The sequence below is a fragment of the Lepus europaeus genome, chromosome 1 (assembly GCF_033115175.1).
Source record: "Lepus europaeus isolate LE1 chromosome 1, mLepTim1.pri, whole genome shotgun sequence".
NCBI classification, from domain to species: domain Eukaryota; kingdom Metazoa; phylum Chordata; class Mammalia; order Lagomorpha; family Leporidae; genus Lepus; species Lepus europaeus.
In genome coordinates this window covers 75,509,324-75,531,025 of record NC_084827.1, presented here as the reverse complement: position 1 = coordinate 75,531,025, position 21,702 = coordinate 75,509,324, and the positions used below count along the sequence as shown (strand labels likewise).

Below are 21,702 nucleotides of genomic sequence, written 5' to 3'. Positions count from 1 at the left end.
TTAGAATTATTATCTCAAAAGCTATTTTGTGAAATCAATTTTACTGTCTTTACTCTTGGCATGCATTAAGACTCAATTTCTAGTAGTGTTACTCCAGTTAATTATATTCACAACTCAGAAATCATATTCAGAATTTTGTTAGGGAATAAATTATTTCTAGAATGGCAGAAGAAAAATGACCACCTTTCATTCTCATTCTTCCTTCTGTCAATGACCAATTTCAGCTGACTTTAACCTAAAACTCATTTGGTATCTGTATTTCCAGACTGCTCTATTCTCCTGAAATGCAAAGCAGTACAGTAGTGTTGTCCTATGGATCTTGCATGCCGTAAGCACATTAACCTCAATGTATTTAAAAATGTGCTTTTATTTCCTCTTGAAAACTAATTTTTTTGCAGTGGATTCAGTGTTTGCTAATTAAGATTCAGTCTTACAACATAAAATCTAGAAGTTTAACTGCCTTTACTACCAATGTCCAGTTTATTACCATGCCCTGCAGACTGCATTGCTTAATTTCTTAAATCTGTATTCATCTCATTTTCAGAACTCCAGCTTCAGTTTAGATTCTTTTTATCTTTAACTTGGACCACATCAATACAGTCTTCTTTTGTTTTTTAAGGATTTATTTTATTTATTTGAAAAGTAAAGTTGCAGAGAAAGAGGGAGAAACAGAGAGAAAGATCTTCATTCACTGGTTCACTCTCCAAATGGCCACAATGGCTGGGACTGGGCTAGGTTGAAGCCAGAAGCCAAGAACTTGATCAGGTCTCCTACATGGTAGCAGAGGCCCAAGCACTTGGGTCATCTTCTGCTGCTTTCCCGGGCATATGAGGAGGAGCTGGCTTGGAAGTGGAGCAGTGGAACTCAGACCAATGCCCAGATAAGATGCAGCTTTAACCACTACCCCACAACACTGGTCCCCACATCAACCTGATCTTAATCTCCCAATGGAAGGCAATTTACTTTTGAAAAGCAATTGTCAGGCCAGTTTTTGCATGTCAGAAATATAATTACTTACTTCCCCAACCTGGTAAAGGACATTTACAAAAGCCCTGTAAGAAACAATATACGTAATGATCAAAGACTAAATGCTTTCCCCTAATGTCACGATAAGACAATGATGTCTCCTATTGCAACTTTCATTCAATGTTGTACTGGAAGTTCCAGCCAGAGCAATTAGGGGAGAGGGAAAAAAAGCATCCAGATTGGAAAAGAAGTAAAACTATTTGCTGGCAATATCATCTTGGATATTAAAAAGAATCCCAAGGAATACATTTAAAAAACTGAATGAATAAATGAGTTCAGAAAGGTTACAAGACACGTGATCAATATGCAAAAATGAGTTATACACTTGGAATTAACAATATGAAAATGAACTTAAGAAAGCGACTCCATTCACAATAGCATCAATACAAGAAAAGAATAAAACTCTTAGGAGTAAATTTAATAGAAGTTGTATAAAATTTATACTCTGAAAACTTTCTTTTAACATTGTTAAAAGAAATGAAAGAAGATCTAAATTAATGGGAAAACATCTCATGTTCATGGACTGGAAAGACAATACTGTTAAAATGACGATATACCTCAATATAACCTCAAACTGTAGATTCAACACACTCCGTACCAGAATCTCACTGGTTTCTTTGTACAAATTGACAAGGTGATCCTAAAATCATGGGGTGGCAAGGGATCCAGAATAGCTTAAATAGTCTTAAAAATGAAAAAAAGAGGGCTGGAGGACTCAATTACATAGGTAATCAAGATAATGTGTTACTGGTACAATGATAGATACCTAGATTAATGGGATAGAGTAGTTCAGAAACAAAGTTATACATCTGTGGTTACCTGATTTTTAGCAAGACAGACAGTAACTTTCAAATGACTCTGGGAGAACTAGATGGCCACCTGAAAAAGAATGAAATTGAGTTCTCATCTCACATCACATATAAATATCAGCCCAAAATGGATGAGAGTTAAGAAGAAATACTAGAAGACCCTTAGAAGAATACATAGGGGTAAATCATGCCATGGATTTGCCAAGTCTTTCTTAGATGTGACCCTGAAAGCACTAGCAACAGAAGAACAACCAAACTGTACCTCACCAAAATTAGTAACTTACATACTTCAAGGACACCATCAGAAACTGAAATAGGAGAAAATATTTACAAAGCATATAATTTGATGAGGGATTTATGTATATTGTACATGTTTATGCATTTGTGCATATCTAAATTGTATAAGGACCACTTACAATTCAATATTAAGAAGACAAATAACCCAATTCAAAACCACAGTAAGATACCTCTTCATTCCCACTTAGACAGCAGGAATCAAAAGCAAGCCAGGTAACAAAAAAAAAAAAAAATGACAAGGATGTAAAGAAATTGGAACCCTCATTCTTTGTTGGTGGGAATGTAAACTAAGCTGGGTACTTTTGCAAGCATTCTGGCAATTCCTTAAATGTTTAAACATAACATTACTATATGACCCAGAGATTCCATTCCTATGTGTATACCCAAGAGAAATGAAAATGCATAACCACACATGAACTGGTATATGAATGTTTATTGTAGCCTTTTTTATAAAACACAAAAGTGAGAAACCTTCCAAATGTCTATCAGTGGACAAATGCATAAATAAATTGTGCTATACCCATACAGTGGAATGTCATTTGGTCTTTACAAAGGAATGGAATGTTGGCATGCTGCAACATAGGTGAGGTTTGAAAACATTATACTAAATGAAAGAAGCCACAGAAAACCACATACTATATGATTCCACTCACGTGCATGTCCAAAATGGGGAAATCTATAGAGATGTAGATTAGTGGATGTTTTAGGGCTTGGGTGGCAGGACTGAGGTTTAGGAGTGAAAGCTGAACAATATGTGGTTCCTTCCTAAGGTGGTGAAATGTTCTAAAATTTACTGTGGTGATAGTTGCATATATCTGTGCAGATACTAAAAACCTTTGAATTGTACACTTTGGGGGAATCATTTTACTCTACTTCAGTTAAGCTATAAAAAAAACAGAATATTCCAAAAGAAGTTTGTCACATTTAATAGGAAGAGACCAAGTTTCTATAGGTGGCATCCCTTCCAGCCCTCCTTCCTCCTCTTATTTTCCTGTTGCACTCCAAACACAAGGTTAGGAGTTTGACAGATGTGTTGCCAACATTCTTTAGAGTTAACACCATCTTCTAGCGTTCTGAACTCCAGATGAAAAAGATGTGGCAGGGGCTGGAGTTAGCAAGAAACCATTTCTCTAAACCAGTGACTGAAACCATTTCACTGAAACCATACCAAGCATATGGTTTTCAGTGAACTAGTGGTAAAAACAAAACCCAGTAGGCAGCTAGCTAAGTCCTCTCTCAATAATACACACTTTGCTGGAGGAGTGAAGAAACCTCACTGTGACAGACCTGGTAGCTCTGGAATTAGGTTGCCTAGACTTCTAAGCAGATCTACTCTTCTGGAGCACAGCCCTTGGTGCTCTGCAAGAGGCCAGGAAAGCCTTTTGGTTGGCTTATATGAAGACAGGGAGTGCTGTCTGGGCCAGTCTGTAACTGTCATGTGGAAGAACCCAGCAAGCATATCACACATACCTGTGAATGTGTCACCTAAGTGCACAGTGTGCTTAAGAATCCATTTTCATTAACAGCAAACATTTCATTATTTAAACTTACCAACCTCTTCTCATTTTCATTCATTCTGATCATCAGATTTTTTTTTTTTTTAAGCACATGGTCAAAATGTACCTAAGTATTTGAATGGAAAGATAGGTGACAAAATCAGGTTTTGGGAAACATTTTTCCATTTCATCAGTGTGTGAATTTTTAATAAGTATGGGACATAAAAGCATTAAAGGAAGTAAGAATATTTTAATGAACAAGTTTCAGCAGTTTGATTTATAACCATTTTAAAGAAGCCTATTAATTTTTGATAGATTCAATTTTTTAAAACAAGGAAATTCCTTATGAATGACATGTAAATGGTATCTGGCATTTTATCATACAATAAATTCCATCCATCCACTGTAGTTTTCTAATTAAGTCTATGTGAAAGTACATTTAAAAATTTTTTTATTTATCTTGTTTTATTTACTTGAGTGGAAGAGAGAAAGACAAACAAGGAACTCTCATCCACTGGTTCTCTCCCAAAAACCTGCAACTGCCAGGGCTGGGCCAGGCTAAAGCCAGGAGCCGAGAACTCAATCCGCATGTTCTATGTGGATAGCAGGGACCCAGGGACTTGAGCCATCATCTGCTGCCTCCCAGAGTTTGCATTCCCAGGAATCTGGATTTGGGAGCAGAGCCAGGACTCAAATCCAGGCACTCTGCTGTATGGCGCAGGCATCCCGAGAGGCATCTTAACTGCTAGCCCAAAGCCCTGCTTCAGCAAGTAGTTGTTTTTAATGTTTCACATACTGTTCCTATATGATGCCTTAATACAGTAAACTAAACTAAACTAAAATGTTTTAGCAAGTTCCAAGTTTCTCAGCTTGACAACTATTTCTGCTGTAACACACTAAAATCCTGTTAAAATGGATCCTTACTTAAATTGTTAGTATTAACAGCCATAATACAACCTAGCAGGAGTTTTTTTCCTTGCAATTATTCTCTGCCAGCTGTTTCAGTGGTTTGAGCCTCCAGGAGATGATTGGTAATTTTTCTATTAGTATTTTTGGTTGTCACGATGATGGGAGATGTTGTTGGGCCAGCTAGTCTTTGTAAATTCAGCCCAATCCAGTAGATTTCAGTCTTCATGTAACAGCTGCTCACAGTACTTGGTGCTTCCAACTCCTGATCTTCTCAAAGGTATAGAGGACCAAGTAGCTTTTGAAGCTGTAGCCTTTTTTTTTTTTTTTTTTTTTTTTTTTTTTACCCAAGTCGCTTACCACCTGTCCCTCTGCCATTTTGCCTTCTAAATATTTCTTGAAATCACTTATCCTCTGATGCCTTCTCTGTCATTCTCACTTTCATAGTGAATTCGTATCTTTTTTAAAATTCCTTTGCTGTCAGTCCAATGGTTGCAAAGGAAGAAGAGACCACCAAGTAATCAATCTGCTATGCTTAACAACTCAGCTGGATATAATATCTCCTCCTAGAGGGGGTGGGGAATGTTCTTAGGTGTTTTGGGAAAATAAGATGACAAGTTGGTATAAGGGCCTTCATTTGTACTTTCCTAGATTTGCTAACCATACTGCTGTGTGTGAACCCACCCAAAATTCCAGTAGCACCCATTTACAACAATGACCTATATATAATTCATGGTCATCAGGTCATCCCAGGCTTGGATTTTATTTCAGTGTAAGCAGTGTGTTGAGCCTTTAACATTTTCTGTGATTGAGAGTACTTTGAATCTAGCTTTTATTCAGAAATAACAATGAAAATAGTGTCAAAGCTCCTTATCATTGAAAGGAAGATAATACTGAATAAATTGTTTTCTCATTCTAGTATTCAGCTTTGTTACATGTTTTTTCTTCATATGAACAGATACTTTGGTAAAAGGTCCCAGTGGGATTGTAGAGGGGCATCAAATCTTAATGAGCTTCACCAACTATTAAGTGACATAATGATTAGAAGATTAAAGACTGAAGTTTTAACCCAACTGCCCCCTAAAATCAGACAGCGTATTCCCTTTGATCTTCCATCAGCAGCAGCCAAGGTGAGAACCCAAGGTTTGATTGAAAGTCTTGTTTTATTTTAAATCATTGAAAATTTATATTATTGAAGATTATACATATTTCATATTTCACAGAAGGAAAAGTGATTTCTTAAAATAAGTTTAATTAATAGAACATATGAATTGGTTTTTGTATCATTTCAGGAAGAGAGCAGAAAGAATTTAATTTTAGTCATGAAATATGTGAACAGATATAATATTCTAGTGATTAAATAATTTCTGCAGAATATAAAAAAAAGGTATTTTAATTGCAAAGAAGCTTTAATATTAAGAATTCTAAGCATCTATAGGATGCTATATTAACAAGGGAAATTTTGTTTCTTGCTGTAAAATTTTTTAATTATGAATAGCTGTCTTCAGACTAACTTGGATGCAGTTCTGTTCTTAAATGCCTGAAACTTGATTATGGTATAAGATGTGAAAATCAGAAAGCCAGAGTATATTTTGCCTATTCCTTCTCTATTTTTACTTCTCGGGGGTGCAGTGCTTATGTATTCTCTGACATGACTTTGTGCATAAAGATTTTTTTGTTTTTTTATCTTGAAAGCCTAGAGTATGCATTTTGTAAATGTTGACCAATATGCTATTTCTAAAATAAGAATGATCCAATTTTTTAGATTATTTTAGGATTAGAAAGAAAATAAAATGGAGAATCAATATATGATTATACTACGTTTTACGTAACTGAAACTGACTGGTCTTTATGTTTCTTTAAATAAAAATCATATCTTCTTATTTATCATTGTTTTTTATAAAAAATACTTTGCTACCATGTATATTTTCATAACATTTCATGTTTTCTTATTTTAAAATTAAAATTTTATTTTTTCTTTAAAAAATATTTCTTATTTGGGTGGGCATTGTGAAGCTGCAAGTTAAGACTTTGCTTAGGACTCCTGCCTCCCATTTCAGAGTGCTGCTTCGAGACCTAACTGCTCAGCTTCCAATCCAGCTCCCTGCTAATGTGCCTGGGAAGCAGCAGAAGATAGCTCAACTCCTTGAGTCCCTTGAGTACCCACACGGGAAATTGGATGGATTTCTTGGCTCTGGTTTTAGCCTGACCAACCGTGTCATGGCAATTTAGAGAATAAACCAGCAGATGGAAGATCCCTCTCTCTGTCTTTCTCTGTTTCTCTTTCTCTTTCTCTCTCTCTCTCATCACTTTGCATTTCAAATAAATAAATCTTTTGTAAAAATTTCTCGTTAAGAGGAAGCTGTAATTGTTCAATTTATGGTGCTAGCAAAGGGGTTTGTTTTCACCCACAACTTGATGTTGGTTTCTATAATTGGCATGAACATGTCACTGACCTAACTCTGTGCTGATGTTTCTCAGTGAATATGTTGGTATCTTTGAAATTTTTAAAAATACCATTCTGTGCAGAAAAGAGAAAAAGTAGGATATGATTCATGTTTGCATTAATTGTTCTGTTCTTTGTGCTATATTCCTTAACAATGTTATTTTCTTCCATGTAGGAATTAAATGCCAGCTTTGAAGAGTGGGAAAAATTAATGAAATCTCCAAATTCAGATGCCACAGTGACTGTCATGGGGTTGATTACACGCATGTTTAAGCAGACTGCTATTGCTAAGGTATTCATTGCTTAGCCCTCATGTATTTATTTGTCTTCATGCAAATTTTTCTTTTTATTGTAATTTTTTAAGTAAACAGGTTACCTATAAATTGTAACATGTCTTTACCATTTTTTAAACTGTTTTGGAAAAAATTCAGATATATTCAAAGTATATAAGAGTAGGATAAATATCACTATATCTATCCATATATTGATTATTTCCAGTTTACAGGTATGCTTTGATGAGGGAGTATAGAATTATATTTTATATTTTCTCCTTTAGAAGACAAGCATATATTCATTTTTTTCTAAAGATTTATTTATTTATTTTACTTAAAGAGAAGGAAAGGCAGAGAGAGAGAAGGGGGGGGGGGTCCTCCATCCGCTGGTTCATTCCTCAATTGGCTGCAATGGCCAGAGCTGCACCGATCTGAAACCGGGAGCCAGGAGCTTCTTCCAGGTCTCCCACATGGGTACAAGGGCCCAAGGACTTGGGCTATCTTCCACTGCCTTCCCAGGCTATAGCAGAGAGCTGGATTGAAAGTGGAGCAGCTGGGTCTCCAACCAGCATCCATATCGGATGCCAGCACTGCAGGAGGCAGCTTAACCCGCTACACCACAGCACTGGCCCTAATTATATTCATTCTTATTGTTTTCATTTTTAATTAATTTTCAGCAGATTCAATATGGTTTATAGATATAATTCTAAGAACATAATGGTATTCCCTTCCTACCACCCTCCTCCCCCTCACTTTCTCCCATCCTCTTTCCTTCTCCCCTTCTTTCCATAATTTTTTAGTTTTTTAGATAATTTACATTACATGAAAAGTTTAACAAGTTAAAAGCAAAAAGACCCTAGTTTAGTGGGAATATGGACAATAGCTATAAACAATAATTGAATGGAAAAATGACCCTTTTACCCATATATAATAAATTTCAAAGAAATCACAAATCATTAAAACTATACTAGTATAAAATTCTTAAAAATTGGTTTGACAAAGGTATAAAACAATGTTTCACAAAACTATATTTGCAGCAATACTACTACACACAGACATTTTTTCTTTCTTGTTTGTTTCTTTAAATTTTAGCTAGTAATTATAAGGGAAACATGCAGTATTTGTCTTTCTGGGTCTGGCTTATTTCACTCAACATGTCCTCCAGTTGTATCCATTTTGCTGCAAAAGGTAGAATTACATTCTTTTTATGGCTGAATAATATTCCAGTGGATATTTATACCACATTTTATTTTATCCCTTCATCTGATGAACAAACTTTGGCTGATTCCAAATTTTGGCTGTTGTGACCAGTGCTGCTATAAACATGGTGGTGCAGGTATCTCTTTGATACAGTATATTCATATCTTTTGGGTATATACCCAGTGGTGGGTTTGCTGGGTCATATGGCGAGACTATTTCTAGTTTTTTAAGAAATCTCTATGCTGTTTTCCACCGTGGCTGTACTAATTTACATTCCCTTTCTCCATATCCAAATATTAATTTTTATCATCAGCTTTTGTCATGGTTTTACCGCATAATTACTGAACATTATCTTTTTTAAAAGTTTGTCAATCATCTCATTAATTTTTTGTAAGTCAAAAATTAGAGAGTGTTAGAGTTTTAAACTCTTTGTATGATGATCAAGTAAGCTCATCATATATTGTTATATTTGTTTTGACCTGCATGATAAACTTAAAGATTAATTAGTGATATACTTTTCAATTTTGAGACTTTTCATACCAATTTTCTACCTGAGGATTACTGAGGTATAATTTACATGATGTGAAATTTGCCTTCTAAAATGTGTGATTGAATGAGGCTTGACAAATGTGTATAGTTTTGTGACTGTCACTGTGGTCAAGACAAGGAATGTTTCAGTCATGCGAGAAAGGTCCCTCATACACCGTAAAAGTCACTTCCCCCTCACTCACCCCTAGACCATGGTACTGCACAGATCTGCGTTCTATCACTATGGTTTTGTACATTCCACAGTGTCACAAAAATAGAATCATATTACTTGAATGCAACCTTGTGTCTGGCTTCTTGTTATTTGCAAAAATTTTGAGATTGATCCAGATTGCTTCATATGTCATTACTGATTTACCTTTTATTGCTACCTTTATAGCTTCTCATATATGGGACTATTACTGTTTTTCTGTTCTATCATCACTTAATATGCATTTGCAATATTACCAGTTTGGACTATTATGAATAAAAGTAATATAATCGTTCATGGACATCCTTGTACAGATATGTTTTCATCTTCCTTAGGCAAATACCAGGGATAGAAGTGCTAGATCATAAGAGAAGTATGGTCTAATTTCATTAAAAACTGCCATATTGTTTTACAAAGTGCATTTTGCATTCCATTGGCATTATATGAGAGTTCCATTTATTCCACATCTTTGTCAGCCAGTTAGTACTACATATTTTTAATTTTAGTCATTCTTGTAGATATATGATAGTATTATGGTTTTAATTTTTCTTTCTCTAATGACTAATTATGTTGAGTGTATCTTCATGTGCTTTTTGGCTATTCACTTTCTTTTGTGAGGTATCTGTTCAAGTTGATATAATACATACAATATAGTACAATATTTACATTGTATGATAAGGACTTTATATATTTTGGAAGCAAGTTCTATCTTCTTTTAAAAAAAAGGATTTTATTTATTTACTTGAGTGGTAGAGTTACAGACAGAGAGAAGGAGAGACAGAAAGAGAGGTCTTCCATCTGTTAGTTCACTCCCCAAATGGCCACAATGGCCGGAGCTGGGCTGATCCAAAGCCAGGAGCCAGGAGCTGCTTCTGCATCTCCTACATGGGTGTAGGCACCCAAGCACTTGAGCCATCTTCTACTGCTTTCCCAGGCCATGGCAGAGAGCTGGATCAGAAGAACGTCTGGGACTAGAACCGGTGCCCCTATGGGATGCCGGCACCACAGGCAGAGTCTTAGCCCACTGCACCACAGTGCTGGCCCCTATCTGTTTATCTTTTGCAAATATTTCCTCCTATTCTATAGATTGCATTTTTATTTTCTTCACATTGTTTTCCAAAGAACAGAAGTTTTAACTTTGCATAATCTAGTGTGTCATTTTATTTTCTTTTTTAATCCTAAGAAGTAAAATATTTACATAGTCTAAGCTCACAAAGGTATTCTCTCTTTTTATTTTTTTTAACTTTCATTTTATTTGAAAGGCAAAGAGACAGTCATAGAAATCTTGCATCTACTGGTTTATGCCCGAAGTGTCTGCAACAGCCAGTGCTAAGCCAAGGCACAGCCTGGAACTCAATCCCATGTGGTGATAGGAATCCACTTACTTGAGCCATCAACTACTACTTACCAGGGTGTGTATTAGCAGGAGGCTGGAACTGAAATTGGAGCAAGGACTTGAACCCAAGCACTCCAGTACAGGACACAGGGGACCCAAGACTGTCTTAACTGCTGTGCCAAGTGCTCACTCCAAGATGTTCTTATATTTTATTCTAAAAGTGCCATCACTTTAGGTTATAAATGTAAGTTTTGGAACTATGTTGAGTTAATATTTTTACATGGAGCAAAGGAAAGATAGTTCAGTTTTTTAAATTTTTTTTTGCATATAAATTTCAGTTGTTCCTTGTTGGAAATCCCATTTTTCTCTCATTAAATTTCCTGGCACCTTTATCGAAAATCAGTTGGTCATATTTGTGTGTTTCTCTGAACTCTTCTGTTTCATTCATTTATCCATCTAACTTTATACTTGGCTTGATTACTATACCTTTATAGTAAATCTTGAAATTACATAGTGTTCACCTACTACTTTATCTTCTTTCTAAATTGTTTTGTAATTTTATGGATCCTTTGCTTTTCCATATGAATTTTAGATTCAGCTTGTCAAGTACATGCAATTTTCACTGGAATTTTGTTGGATCTATAGATTTATTTGGAATAACTGACTTCTTAATAATATTTGGTATTATCTCTCTCCTTTAATTTAGCTCTCCTTTAATTTCTCCCCACTGCAATTTCTAGTTTTCTTGAATATATCTTGTTAGATTTATCCTTACATCTTTCATACTTTTTGGGCTCCTGAAAATAGTGTTTTTTGAAATTTAAATTTCCAATTCTTCATTACTTAGTATTGATTTTCATTTATTCTGTGACCTTGGTGAACTCCCTTTATTAGTTCTTGAGGCTGTTTTGTTCATTCTGGAACATAGAGGATCAGTTTGCACATAAAGACATGTTTACTTTTTCCTTATGATCATATGCCTTTTATTTATTTTTCGTGCCTGTCATATTAAAGGACTAGTAGCACAATTCTGAATCGAAATGATGGACTGAATAGCCCTGTCTTGCAGGTAGTCTCAGTCAGTCTTTCCCCATTAATTATGATGTTACTGTTAAGTTTTGTAAAGGTGACCTTTCTCTCATAGAGGAAATTTCCTTCTTTTTCTAGTTTGTTAAGAAGAGCGGTGAGACATGTGAATGTTTTTTCCTTTGCAAGAGCAGGTGAGGAAGCGTTGGCCACTACAAAAGTAAATGAGAATAGCTAAAATTCTAACAGTTGTAAAGGCTGAGCCTCTGCCTTATGTAGTGATGGAAGTTCTGACACAGGGGAATCCACGCTCATTTTATTTCCATGGGCCTCCGTTAGGTACAAACTAGAAGACTAAAGAATGCCTCCATTAGTGGAGCATGAGTTCAAAACCTTACCAGAACTCTTTTCTATACTAAGTCAAACCCTAAAGCTACTGTGGAAGAGGCAGATTCCTTTCTTCCTCAGCCTTCAAAATCTAGGCTAGAATCCAGTGCTTCTGGAGGTACGTTAGGGAAAAAATTGTCCACTCCTGAAAGTGGGCAGAAAACCCTCAGAGCCTTGACTGATGTAAGGCCATGACCTTAAACTGCTGGGTGGGGTGGGGTAGGGGGTACAGCAGAAGCCTCTACAGGACCACCCATAGTTACAAGGTATAGTTTGAGGGCAGGGGACAGGAAAATGTGAAAGTCTGACCCTTAAGATCCAGTTGCAACAAACAGCCTATACCCTTATGCTGAACTGTTATCAAGAGGCCCTCTGCCCCCACCATGAAGTTAGCACTGATAAAACTTCAAGATCAGTCTGCCTCTGGGAGAGAGAGCGATGCCTCTGTAATGCAGTATGCAGGACTGCTGAAAGCTGAGAGTGCAGCGGAAAAACTTAGCAAAACCCTTGGCAGAAACTCTCACAACACGAGGTAGACGTGTCCCATTGCCAGGGGAATTTGGAGTTCGTGGTGCACTAAAGGTAAATGTAACAGGAAACCTAAACACAACTCAATAATGGCAACACTGATTCAGCTTCACCCCTGCCCCAGTACTGTCACCCTGACAAGTGTCATGTACTCAATGTATACTGTTCTTCACACATAATTTCTAGCATCAGTTGAAATTGAGAAGTAAACAGACCAAAAACCTTCAAAATGAAAGGGATTGGGAGAAAAAGAGAGAGAGAAATAAGGCAGTCAATAAAGTCAGATTCAGAAATGACCCAGATTATAGAACTATTAGAAAAAGATTTTTAAAATAGCCCTAAATATGTTATAGGATTTTATAGAAAAGTAAACAACATGCATGAAAATTTAGGGAACTGCAGAAGTAATATGGAAACTATAAATTGATAAAATAGAAATATCAGAAATGAAAAATAGTATCAGAGGTAAGGATCAGTCAATAGTAGAGATACAAACAAGAATCTAAATATCCTAGATATTTGTCCTAGAGAAATGATAAATTAGTTTCACATAAATACCTTTGTAGAATGTATGTATAATAGTCAAATGTTTGGTTACAACCCAAAACAATTATAGTATTTTTATACAAGGGAATACTCAATGAAAAGGAATGAACAATTGGTAAATGAAACAAATTGAATGACTCTCAAAAGCATTATGCTTTTGTATCCAGTAGCAACAGTTTATATATAGTTTGACACCATTTATAACATTTTCAAAGTGACAGAATTATACTGATAGAAAACAGTAATGATAACAATATCACTTTTCTGGTATTGTTAATATACTATATTTATATAAGAAGTTATCATTATTAGCTTGCTTAAAAGTACTCAGGGGGCCGGCGCCATGGCTCACTTGATTAATCCTCTGCCTGTGGTGCTGGCATCCCGTATGGGTGTCGGATTCTAGTCCCAGTTGCTCCTCTTCCAGTCTAGCTCTCTGCTGTGGCCCAAGAGGGAAGTGGAGGATGGCCCAAGTGCTTGGGCTCTGGCAGCCATGGGGAGACCAGGAAGAAGCACCTGGCTCCTGGCTTCGGATCAGCATAGCTCTGGCTGTAGCAGCCATTTGGGGGGTGAACCAACAGAAGGAAGACCTTTCTCTCTGTCTCTCTCACTGTCTAACTCTGTCAAATTTAAAAAAAAAAAAAAGTACTCAGGAAGTTTCTATATTATTTTTACAACTTCACGTGCACTTAAAATTAATTTTTAGGTAAAAAATATTTAAAATGTACATATAATGGACCCAATAAAGCAATCTAATGACAGAAAAAATATTCTAAATAAATACAAAAGTGGGAAAAAGGAGCAAAGACGAACTGAGACGAACAGAAAACAAGTAGCATATGGTAGACTTAAATCCAGGTATGTAACTAAGTATATTAAATGCATTAGATTTAATTAAATGAAATTGTATTAAATTGAGGCTGGTGATGCGGCACTGTAGGTTAAGCTGCTGCTTGTGATGCCGGCATTCTATTTCACAGTGCTGGTTGTAGTCCCTGTTGCTCTGCTTCCTACCCAGCTTCTTGCTAATTGCCTGGTGAGGCAGTACGTGATGACCCCAGTACTTTGTCCCTGGCCATCCTTGTGGGAGACCCAGATGAATTCTTGGCTCCTGGCTTTGGCCTGAACCAGCCTTGGCTGTGGCAGCCATTTGAGGAATGAAACAACAGATGGAAGCAGACGTTTTCTGTGTCTCTGTTCTGTCTTTCTGTCTGTCTCTCTCACTTTGTCCCTCTGTTTCTGACACTCAGCCTTTTAAACAAGATAGGGTACTTTCAGTGACTGTAGGCTGACATTCTGCCTTTCAATAAATAATATAAAATTAATAAAAATAAATAATAAAATTTTGAGAAATCTTCTCTTATAAATAAATAAATCATATTAAATCTAAATCCACAAATTAAAAGGCAGTGATTTTCATATTACATAAACCTTATGTCTACAAAAAACTATCTGTAGATGTAAAGGCTAAAGTGAAAACTAAATAGATGGTAATGATATATCATGTAAGCAATAACCTAAAGAAAGCTAAAGTAGACATATTAATAGCACATAATGTGACTTCAAAACAAAGAAAGGGTCAAAGAGGAGCATTACATAATGATAAAGGAGTCGATTCATTTGAAAGACTGCTATAGATAATACTCCTGTGTGTGTATACAGAAGAGAGTTTGTAGTTTCATAAAGAATTTTCAGAACTGAAATAAAAAATCTGAAATTATATATGGAGACATCAAAATTCTTTCCCCAATAATTCATAAAATAACTAAGTGAAAAAATCCAGTAAGGTGCTAAAATTAATACCATCAACCAATTTGACATTTATAGAACATTGTGTCCAACAACATCAGAGTCTATATACTTCTCAATGGCACAGGGAACACTGACTAAGAAACATTAAAGGATTGAAGTCACACAAAACTCAAACTACATGATAGAAAAGCTTAAAAACTTACAATAACCAAGACTTTGAGGTATTCTGATAAGGATAGACATATAAATCAATGAGCCAGAAAAGAATCAAGAAATAGAACCTCACATAGGGTTGATAAAAGGAGAAAAAAAAATAACTCAATGGGTAAGTGATAAATGGGTAAATGATGATTTTTTTCAACAGATAGTAAGATAATTAGATAGATATAGGGGGAAAAAAAGGAGCCATATCATTATTTTACATCATACATGAAAATGAACTTGGGGGTGAGTGTTGTGATGCATCATGTTAAGCCACCACTTAGGATGCCAGCATTACATATCAAAAGACTAGTTTTAGTCCTGGGCTTCTGCTTCTAATCCACCTTCCTTTTTGTTTTGTTTTTGCTTCTTTAATGATTTATTTGTTTATTTGAAAGAAAGAGTTGGGCCCAGCATTGTGGCTTAGCTGGTAAATCCACTGCCTGCAATGCTGGCATCCCATATGGGGGCCGGTTCCAAGACCAGTTGCTCCACTTCCAATCCAGCTCTCTGCTATGGCCTGGGAAAGTGGTAGAAGATGGCCCAAGTCATCGAGCCCTTGCACTGCGCTGGCCGTTGTGGCCATCTTGGGAGTGAACCAGCAGATGGAAGACCTCTTTCTCTGCTCCTGCCTCTCTCTAACTCTGCCTTTTAAATAAATAAATGAATCTTGAAAATAAAGAAAAAAGGGGGCTGGCGCCTTAGCTCACTTGGTTAATCCTCCACCTGCGGCACTGGCATCCCAAATGGGCTCCAGGTTCTGGTCCCAGGTGCTCCTCTTCCAGTCTAGCTCTCTGCTATGGCCCGAGAAGGCAGTGGAGGATGGCCCAAGTGCTTGGGCCCCTGCACCTGCATGGGAGACCAGGAAGAGGCACCTGGCTCCTGGCTTTGGACCGGCATAGCTCCAGCTGTAGCAGCCATTTGGGGAGTGAACCAACAGAAGGAAGACCTTTCTCTCTGTCTGTCTGTCTGTCTGTCTCTCTCTCTCTCTCTCTCTCTCACTGTCTAACTCTATCTGTCAAATAAAATAAAAATAAAAATAAAAAAAATAAAGAAAAAAGAGTTACATAGAGAAAGAGAAAGACAGAGAGAGGGATGGCTCTACTATCTGCCAGTTCATTCCCCAAATTACTGCAACAACCTGGGCTAGACCAGGCTGAAGCCAGAAGCAGGAGCTTCTTCTGTATTTCCCACAGGGGTGACAGGAGCCTAATAACTTGGGCCAATTTTCGCTGCTTTCCCAGGTCATTAGCAGGAAGCTGATTATCCACCTTCTTTCTAATGTACTCTGGGAGGCAGCAGAAGATGGCTCAAATGCTAGGGGACCTACCACTCCCCAACGTGGGAAAACTGGATGGAGTTCCAGGCTCCTGGCTTTGCTTAGGCCTGGCTGTTCGGGGTATTTGGGGAGTGAACCATCAGATTGAAGATTTCTCCTCTTTTCCCTGTAACTCTGCCTTTCAAATAAATAAATAAAACTTTATTTAGAAGAGAGAAAAAAATTAACTTGGGGTCAATTGTTTGGTGCACCAGCTAAAATGTCCTTGGGCATACCTGCTTCCCATTTCAGAGTGACTAGTTTGAGTTCTGGATCTTAAGCTTCCAATCCAGCTTACTGATAATGCACACTTTGGGAGGCAGCAGATGATGCCTCAAGTACTTGAGTCCCTGCCACCCTCATGGGTGACTTGGATAGAGTTCCAGGTTAGCTGTTACAGGCATTTGGGGAGTGTACCAGCAACTCTGTCTCTCTATCTGTAGATAGAAAATTAACTTGGAATCACAGTCTTAAATATAAGAGTTAAAATTATAAAACTCTCACATCCATGCATAAAAATATTCCTAACATTTGTATAGGGCCATTTTTTAGAGAAGACACAAAAATCACACATTTGAAGGGAAAACAATGAGTTTCAAAACTTTGAATCTTATGGTGGGAAAAAATATGGTATATGAAACCCCTTTATGAAAATCAAAACACAAGACACAGATTGATGGAAAATATTTGCAATACATTTTGCCCTGCTCTGTTTTCCCATATCATAATCTGGTTGATCATAATTTTTGGTTTGATCAGTATTCATTGTTTCCAGAATAATGACTCTGTTAAACATTTCACAGTTGAGCTATAATTACATTTCTTTTCTTTGACACCTACTGTTTCTCCTGAAGTTAATAACTACCTTGTTTTTTGCTTGTTTACTTACTTAGCTTTCTTTGTACTTGGTATTAATTATACTGACTTCAAAATCCTTGCTTAAGGGAAAGAAAATGTGAATACATGTGAACTTTTTAGGTCATTTTTTATCTGTGGAAGGAAACCCTAATGGAAAGTTAGAAATGGTGATAATCACTGGGAAATCAGTTACAATTCCTAAGATCTTTTAAGGAAAAGAAAAGAGAATAAAAGTCAAATTTTCCCAAATTGGGTATGTTCTCAAATATTAATAGCAGCAAAGGACCAGTCCTTGCCACCCTAATTCTCTAGAACCCCTAGACATTTCTTATTCCCTCTGTGTTGGAACCTCTGTCCCTAACTACCTACATAAATTGGAACTGTGTATTTTTTTAAGATTTATTTTATTTACTTGAAAAGCAGAGTTATGGGATGAGGTGTGGGGAGATATAGAGATCTTCCATCCACTGTTTCACTATTTAAATGGCCGCAGCAGCTAGGGCTGGCCTCGGCTGAAGCTAAGAGCCAGGAGCTTCATCCAGGTCTCCCACATGGGTGCAGGGGGCCAAGCAGTTGGGCCATCTGCTGTTTCCCAGATGCATTAGCAGAGAGCTGGATAAAAGGTGGAGCATCTGGGACATGAACTGGTGCCCATATGGGATGCTGGCATTTCAAGCGCAGCTTAACCCATTATGCCATAATGCCAGCCCCAGAATTGTGTATTTCTAAGGCTAGGCTGCAGCCAGTGGTAATTAGTTCATGGCATTACCAAAATGAAATTTAGTATACTTTTCCCAGAAATATTACTGATATGTAATAGTTGAAGTTTAGTAACTATAAATAACACAAATTACCTACATTATAGACTAAATAGGCTTTGCAGGAGGTAGCTAGTTAACATCTATGTTTAATATTATTTTTGCTTCAGAGTTCTCCTAAGCCACACTGAAAATCTACTTGAAATACACAGGTTATACTTTGGTTATTATATTTTAAGCATACTTAGTGCTGATACTACCATTCTTTGACTGAAGTGCTTTATGGATTAATTCAGTCAATATTTGTTTACTGTGTGGAAAGGTGCTAAGGAAGCATGGTGAACAAGACGTGTCTGCCTCTCAGGGAACTTGTAATCTTTTTAGGAAGCCAGTACATTTTACTACAGTAGAGTACTTTTTTTTAAAGATTTATTTTATTTATTTGAAAGACAGAATTTCAGAAAGAGGTAGAGACAGAGAGAGAGGTCTGCCATCTGCTGGTTCACTCCCCAGATGACCACAACAGCCGGAGCTGTGCCCATCTGGAGCCAGGAGCCAGGAGCTTCGTATGGGTCTCCCATGCGGGTACAGGGGCCCAAGCACTTGGGCTATCCTCCTCTGCTATCCCATGCCATAGCAGAGAGCTGAATTGGAAGAGGAGCAGCCGGGACTCGAACCAGCAATCCTATGGGATTGCCGGCACTTCAGGCCAGGGCTTAACCCGCTTCACCACAGCGCCAGCCCCAGTAGAGTACAGGATGGGTGCAGGAAAGACATCCCAAGGAATGAGCAAGTAAGATCTATTCAACCAATGATGGAGGGAGTAAAACAGAAAAGAGATAGGGCTAATAGAGTGTATTTCAAGCAGATAGAAACTAGTTTGCACAAATTGACAAAGATGAACCAGAAACGGTACATTTAGGGAGATCAAAATTGCTGCAACATAGATTGTTAAGCATCAGTTCTGACTGGAACTGGACAGGAGATCTCCAAAAGCAGGAAGCGATCATGAAGGTCACTTTTGTAGTTTGTCATTTATCCTAAAAGTGCTTGGCATTCAGGCCCAGCCCAGCATAATAGAATGAAATGATTAAGTTTGTATTGGAGAAGGATAGCTACAGCTGTGTGGAGAATTTTGTGGAAATAAACCTATTGGCAGAGAATCCATTTGGGATACAGCACTGTTAATCCACATTAACAGTGTTCGTGATCGAGACCAGGGCAATAATTGCCCCACATCTTAACTGGAAACAAAGAAATGATTCAAGAGGTTCTAAGACAATATAATCAGTAGATATTGGTGACTGACTGTGTGGAAGGGAAAGCAAAGGTAGAATCCAGATTTCTTGTTTGGTTGACTGGGTTGATATTTGTGCCATTAACTAGGAAGGAAAAACATAGGAGGTCTATTTTGTGCCCAGAGCTCTGTTAAGTAGGTTCTGTGCCAAACTCACCAAGTTCCGAACTGTTGGATAATAGGTTTCTTTGTACTCTGCAACATCTTCTTAGAAATGCTGTTCTTTTCACTGAATCATTTGACAATTCTCTAGAGGAATTTAAAGATCATTTGAAACTAGTTAATGATGGTTCATGTAAATTTTGAAAATCTTGATAAGAATAAGGAGAAAATAATGAGTTTTCAGGTAAATTTGGTTTTGTGATAGGATATTCTCTTTTAAAAGTTGTTTATGTATTTGAAAGGCAGAGTTACTGAGAGAGAGAGAGAGAAGGAGAGAAGGAGAGAGGGAGAGAGAGAGAGAGAGATCTTCCATCTGCTTGTTCACTCCCCAAATGGCCCCAGTGGCTGGGGCTGGGCTGATCCAAAGCCAGGATTCAGGAGCTTCTTCTGAGTCTCCTGTGCGGGTGCAGGGGCCATCTTCTTCTGCTTTCCCAGGCTCATGAGCAGGGAGCTGAATCAGAAGTGGAGCAGCCAGGACTGGCATCGCCCAAATGGGATGCCAGCTCCACAGGTGGAGGTGCAGGTTTTACCTGCAGTGCCTGAGCACTGGGCTGGGGGTGTTCTCTTTTAAGGTCATTACTTACTTAATGCCTATAGTAATGAAGTCATCACTATTTGTGATTTTAATTTTAAAAGGCTATAACTCCATAGTAAATATATTACATCAAGGTGTAAAATATAAAAAAATCTTATTCTCATCAGATCTTCTAGGGGAGTGAATGCTTTTCCTGTCCTTTTCTATGATTGTTTTAACACTGTTCATTAACTGTGGTTACAGAGCACTGGACCTAGAAAGGAACTCTGGTGACTGTCTTTTCTCTTCCTTTGTTGTAGGCAAAGTTATGCCAAAAGTCCCCCAGACAAGTGTGTGTGTTTCCATCTATCCTAATGTTATAGATCTCCAGAATAGGTAGTTTCTTTCTCTGCTATAATCTTTTATTTTCCTCATAACCTACAACAACTCCTAGGCAGACAGGAATACATACCAGTGCTTCAAATTAGGTAATGTCAGTAAATTAGGTCATATTGATGAGATGAAATTTAATACACACAGTGCTATACTATACAATTATGGTATTGGCATATGTCAGCTATATACTTTATACAGTTATCCTTGTCTTTTTTTTTTTTTTAATTTATCTGAGAGAGAAATTACAGACAGAGGAAGAGACAGAGAGATAAGTCTTCCATCTGTTAGTTCATTCCCGAGATGGCCACAATGGCTAGAGCTGAGCCAATGTGAAGCCAGGAGCCAGGAGCTGCTTCCAGGCCTCCCATGCAGGTGCAGGGGCCCAAACACCTAGGCCATCTTCTACTGCTTTTCCAGGACACAGCAGGGAGCTGTATCCCAAGAGGGGCAGCTGGGACATGAACTGGTGTGCCCATGTGGGATTCCAGCACCACAGGCAGATGCTTAGCCCACTGTGCCACAGCACTGGCCCCCTCGTCTGTCTTTGGAGGTGCTTGAACTTAGAAGGACAAAAGTATGTTTTAAACATGTTTTTTCAAAGTCTCCCTAATGTTATTATATTATGATCTCTTTTCCATGTATTTCTTTCTTTTTTTTTTGACAGGCAGAGTGGACAGTGAGAGAGAGAGAGAGAGAGAGAGAAAGGTCTTCCTTTGCCGTTGGTTCACCCTCCAATGGCCGCCGCGGCCGGCGTGCTGCTGCCATCGCACCGCGCTGATCCGAAGGCAGGAGCCAGGTGCTTCTCCTGGTCTCCCATGCGGGTGCAGGGCCTCCACTGCCTTCCTGGGCCATAGCAGAGAGCTGGCCTGAAAGAGGAGCAACCGGGACAGAATCCGGCGCCCCGACCGGGACTAGAACTCGGTGTGCTGGTGCCACTAGGCGGAGGATTAGCCTATTGAGCCACGGCGCCGGCCTTTTCCATGTATTTCTTACTGAAAAGAAGTTTAATAATGGCAAACAATAATAATGAAAAGTAGCATATAAAGGAAATAAACCTAAAGTAACTACCAATAAAAAGTTGATTAGTGGGGCAGGCATTTGGCACAGTGGCTTAAGTTGCAGCTTGGGACACCTGTATCCCATGTTGGAGTGCCTGCTTTGAGTCTGGCTTCTGAGCCAGCTTTCTGCTAATGCTTCCTGGGAGGCAGTGGATAATTACTGAAGTGCTTGGGTCCCTGCCACCTGCCTGGAGGACCTGGATGGAGTTCTGGACTCCTGGCTTCAGGCTGGCCCAGCCCTCACTGTTGTGGGTATTTGGGGGGTGTCTTTCAAATAAAATCAAAGTAAATAATCTTTCTTAAAAAGTCAGTTAGTGAGGAAATCCAATAATTAGGGAGAATTACTTTTCTTCTGGATCATTATTGTTATTGTTTCA

General features: G+C 37.9%; 1 protein-coding gene across 6 annotated transcripts in view; it reads left to right on the top strand.

The window, feature by feature from the left end:
* Positions 1-21,702, top strand: part of ZRANB3 (zinc finger RANBP2-type containing 3) — a 305,721-nt gene that overhangs the window by 201,992 nt on the left and 82,027 nt on the right. For all 6 annotated transcript variants that reach the window (XM_062186061.1, XM_062186026.1, XM_062186034.1 and 3 more), the window contains 2 exons: positions 5,493-5,664; positions 7,156-7,272. In XM_062186061.1, the coding sequence (XP_062042045.1) occupies positions 5,493-5,664; positions 7,156-7,272 (289 nt within the window). The remainder of the gene's footprint in view (positions 1-5,492; positions 5,665-7,155; positions 7,273-21,702) is intronic.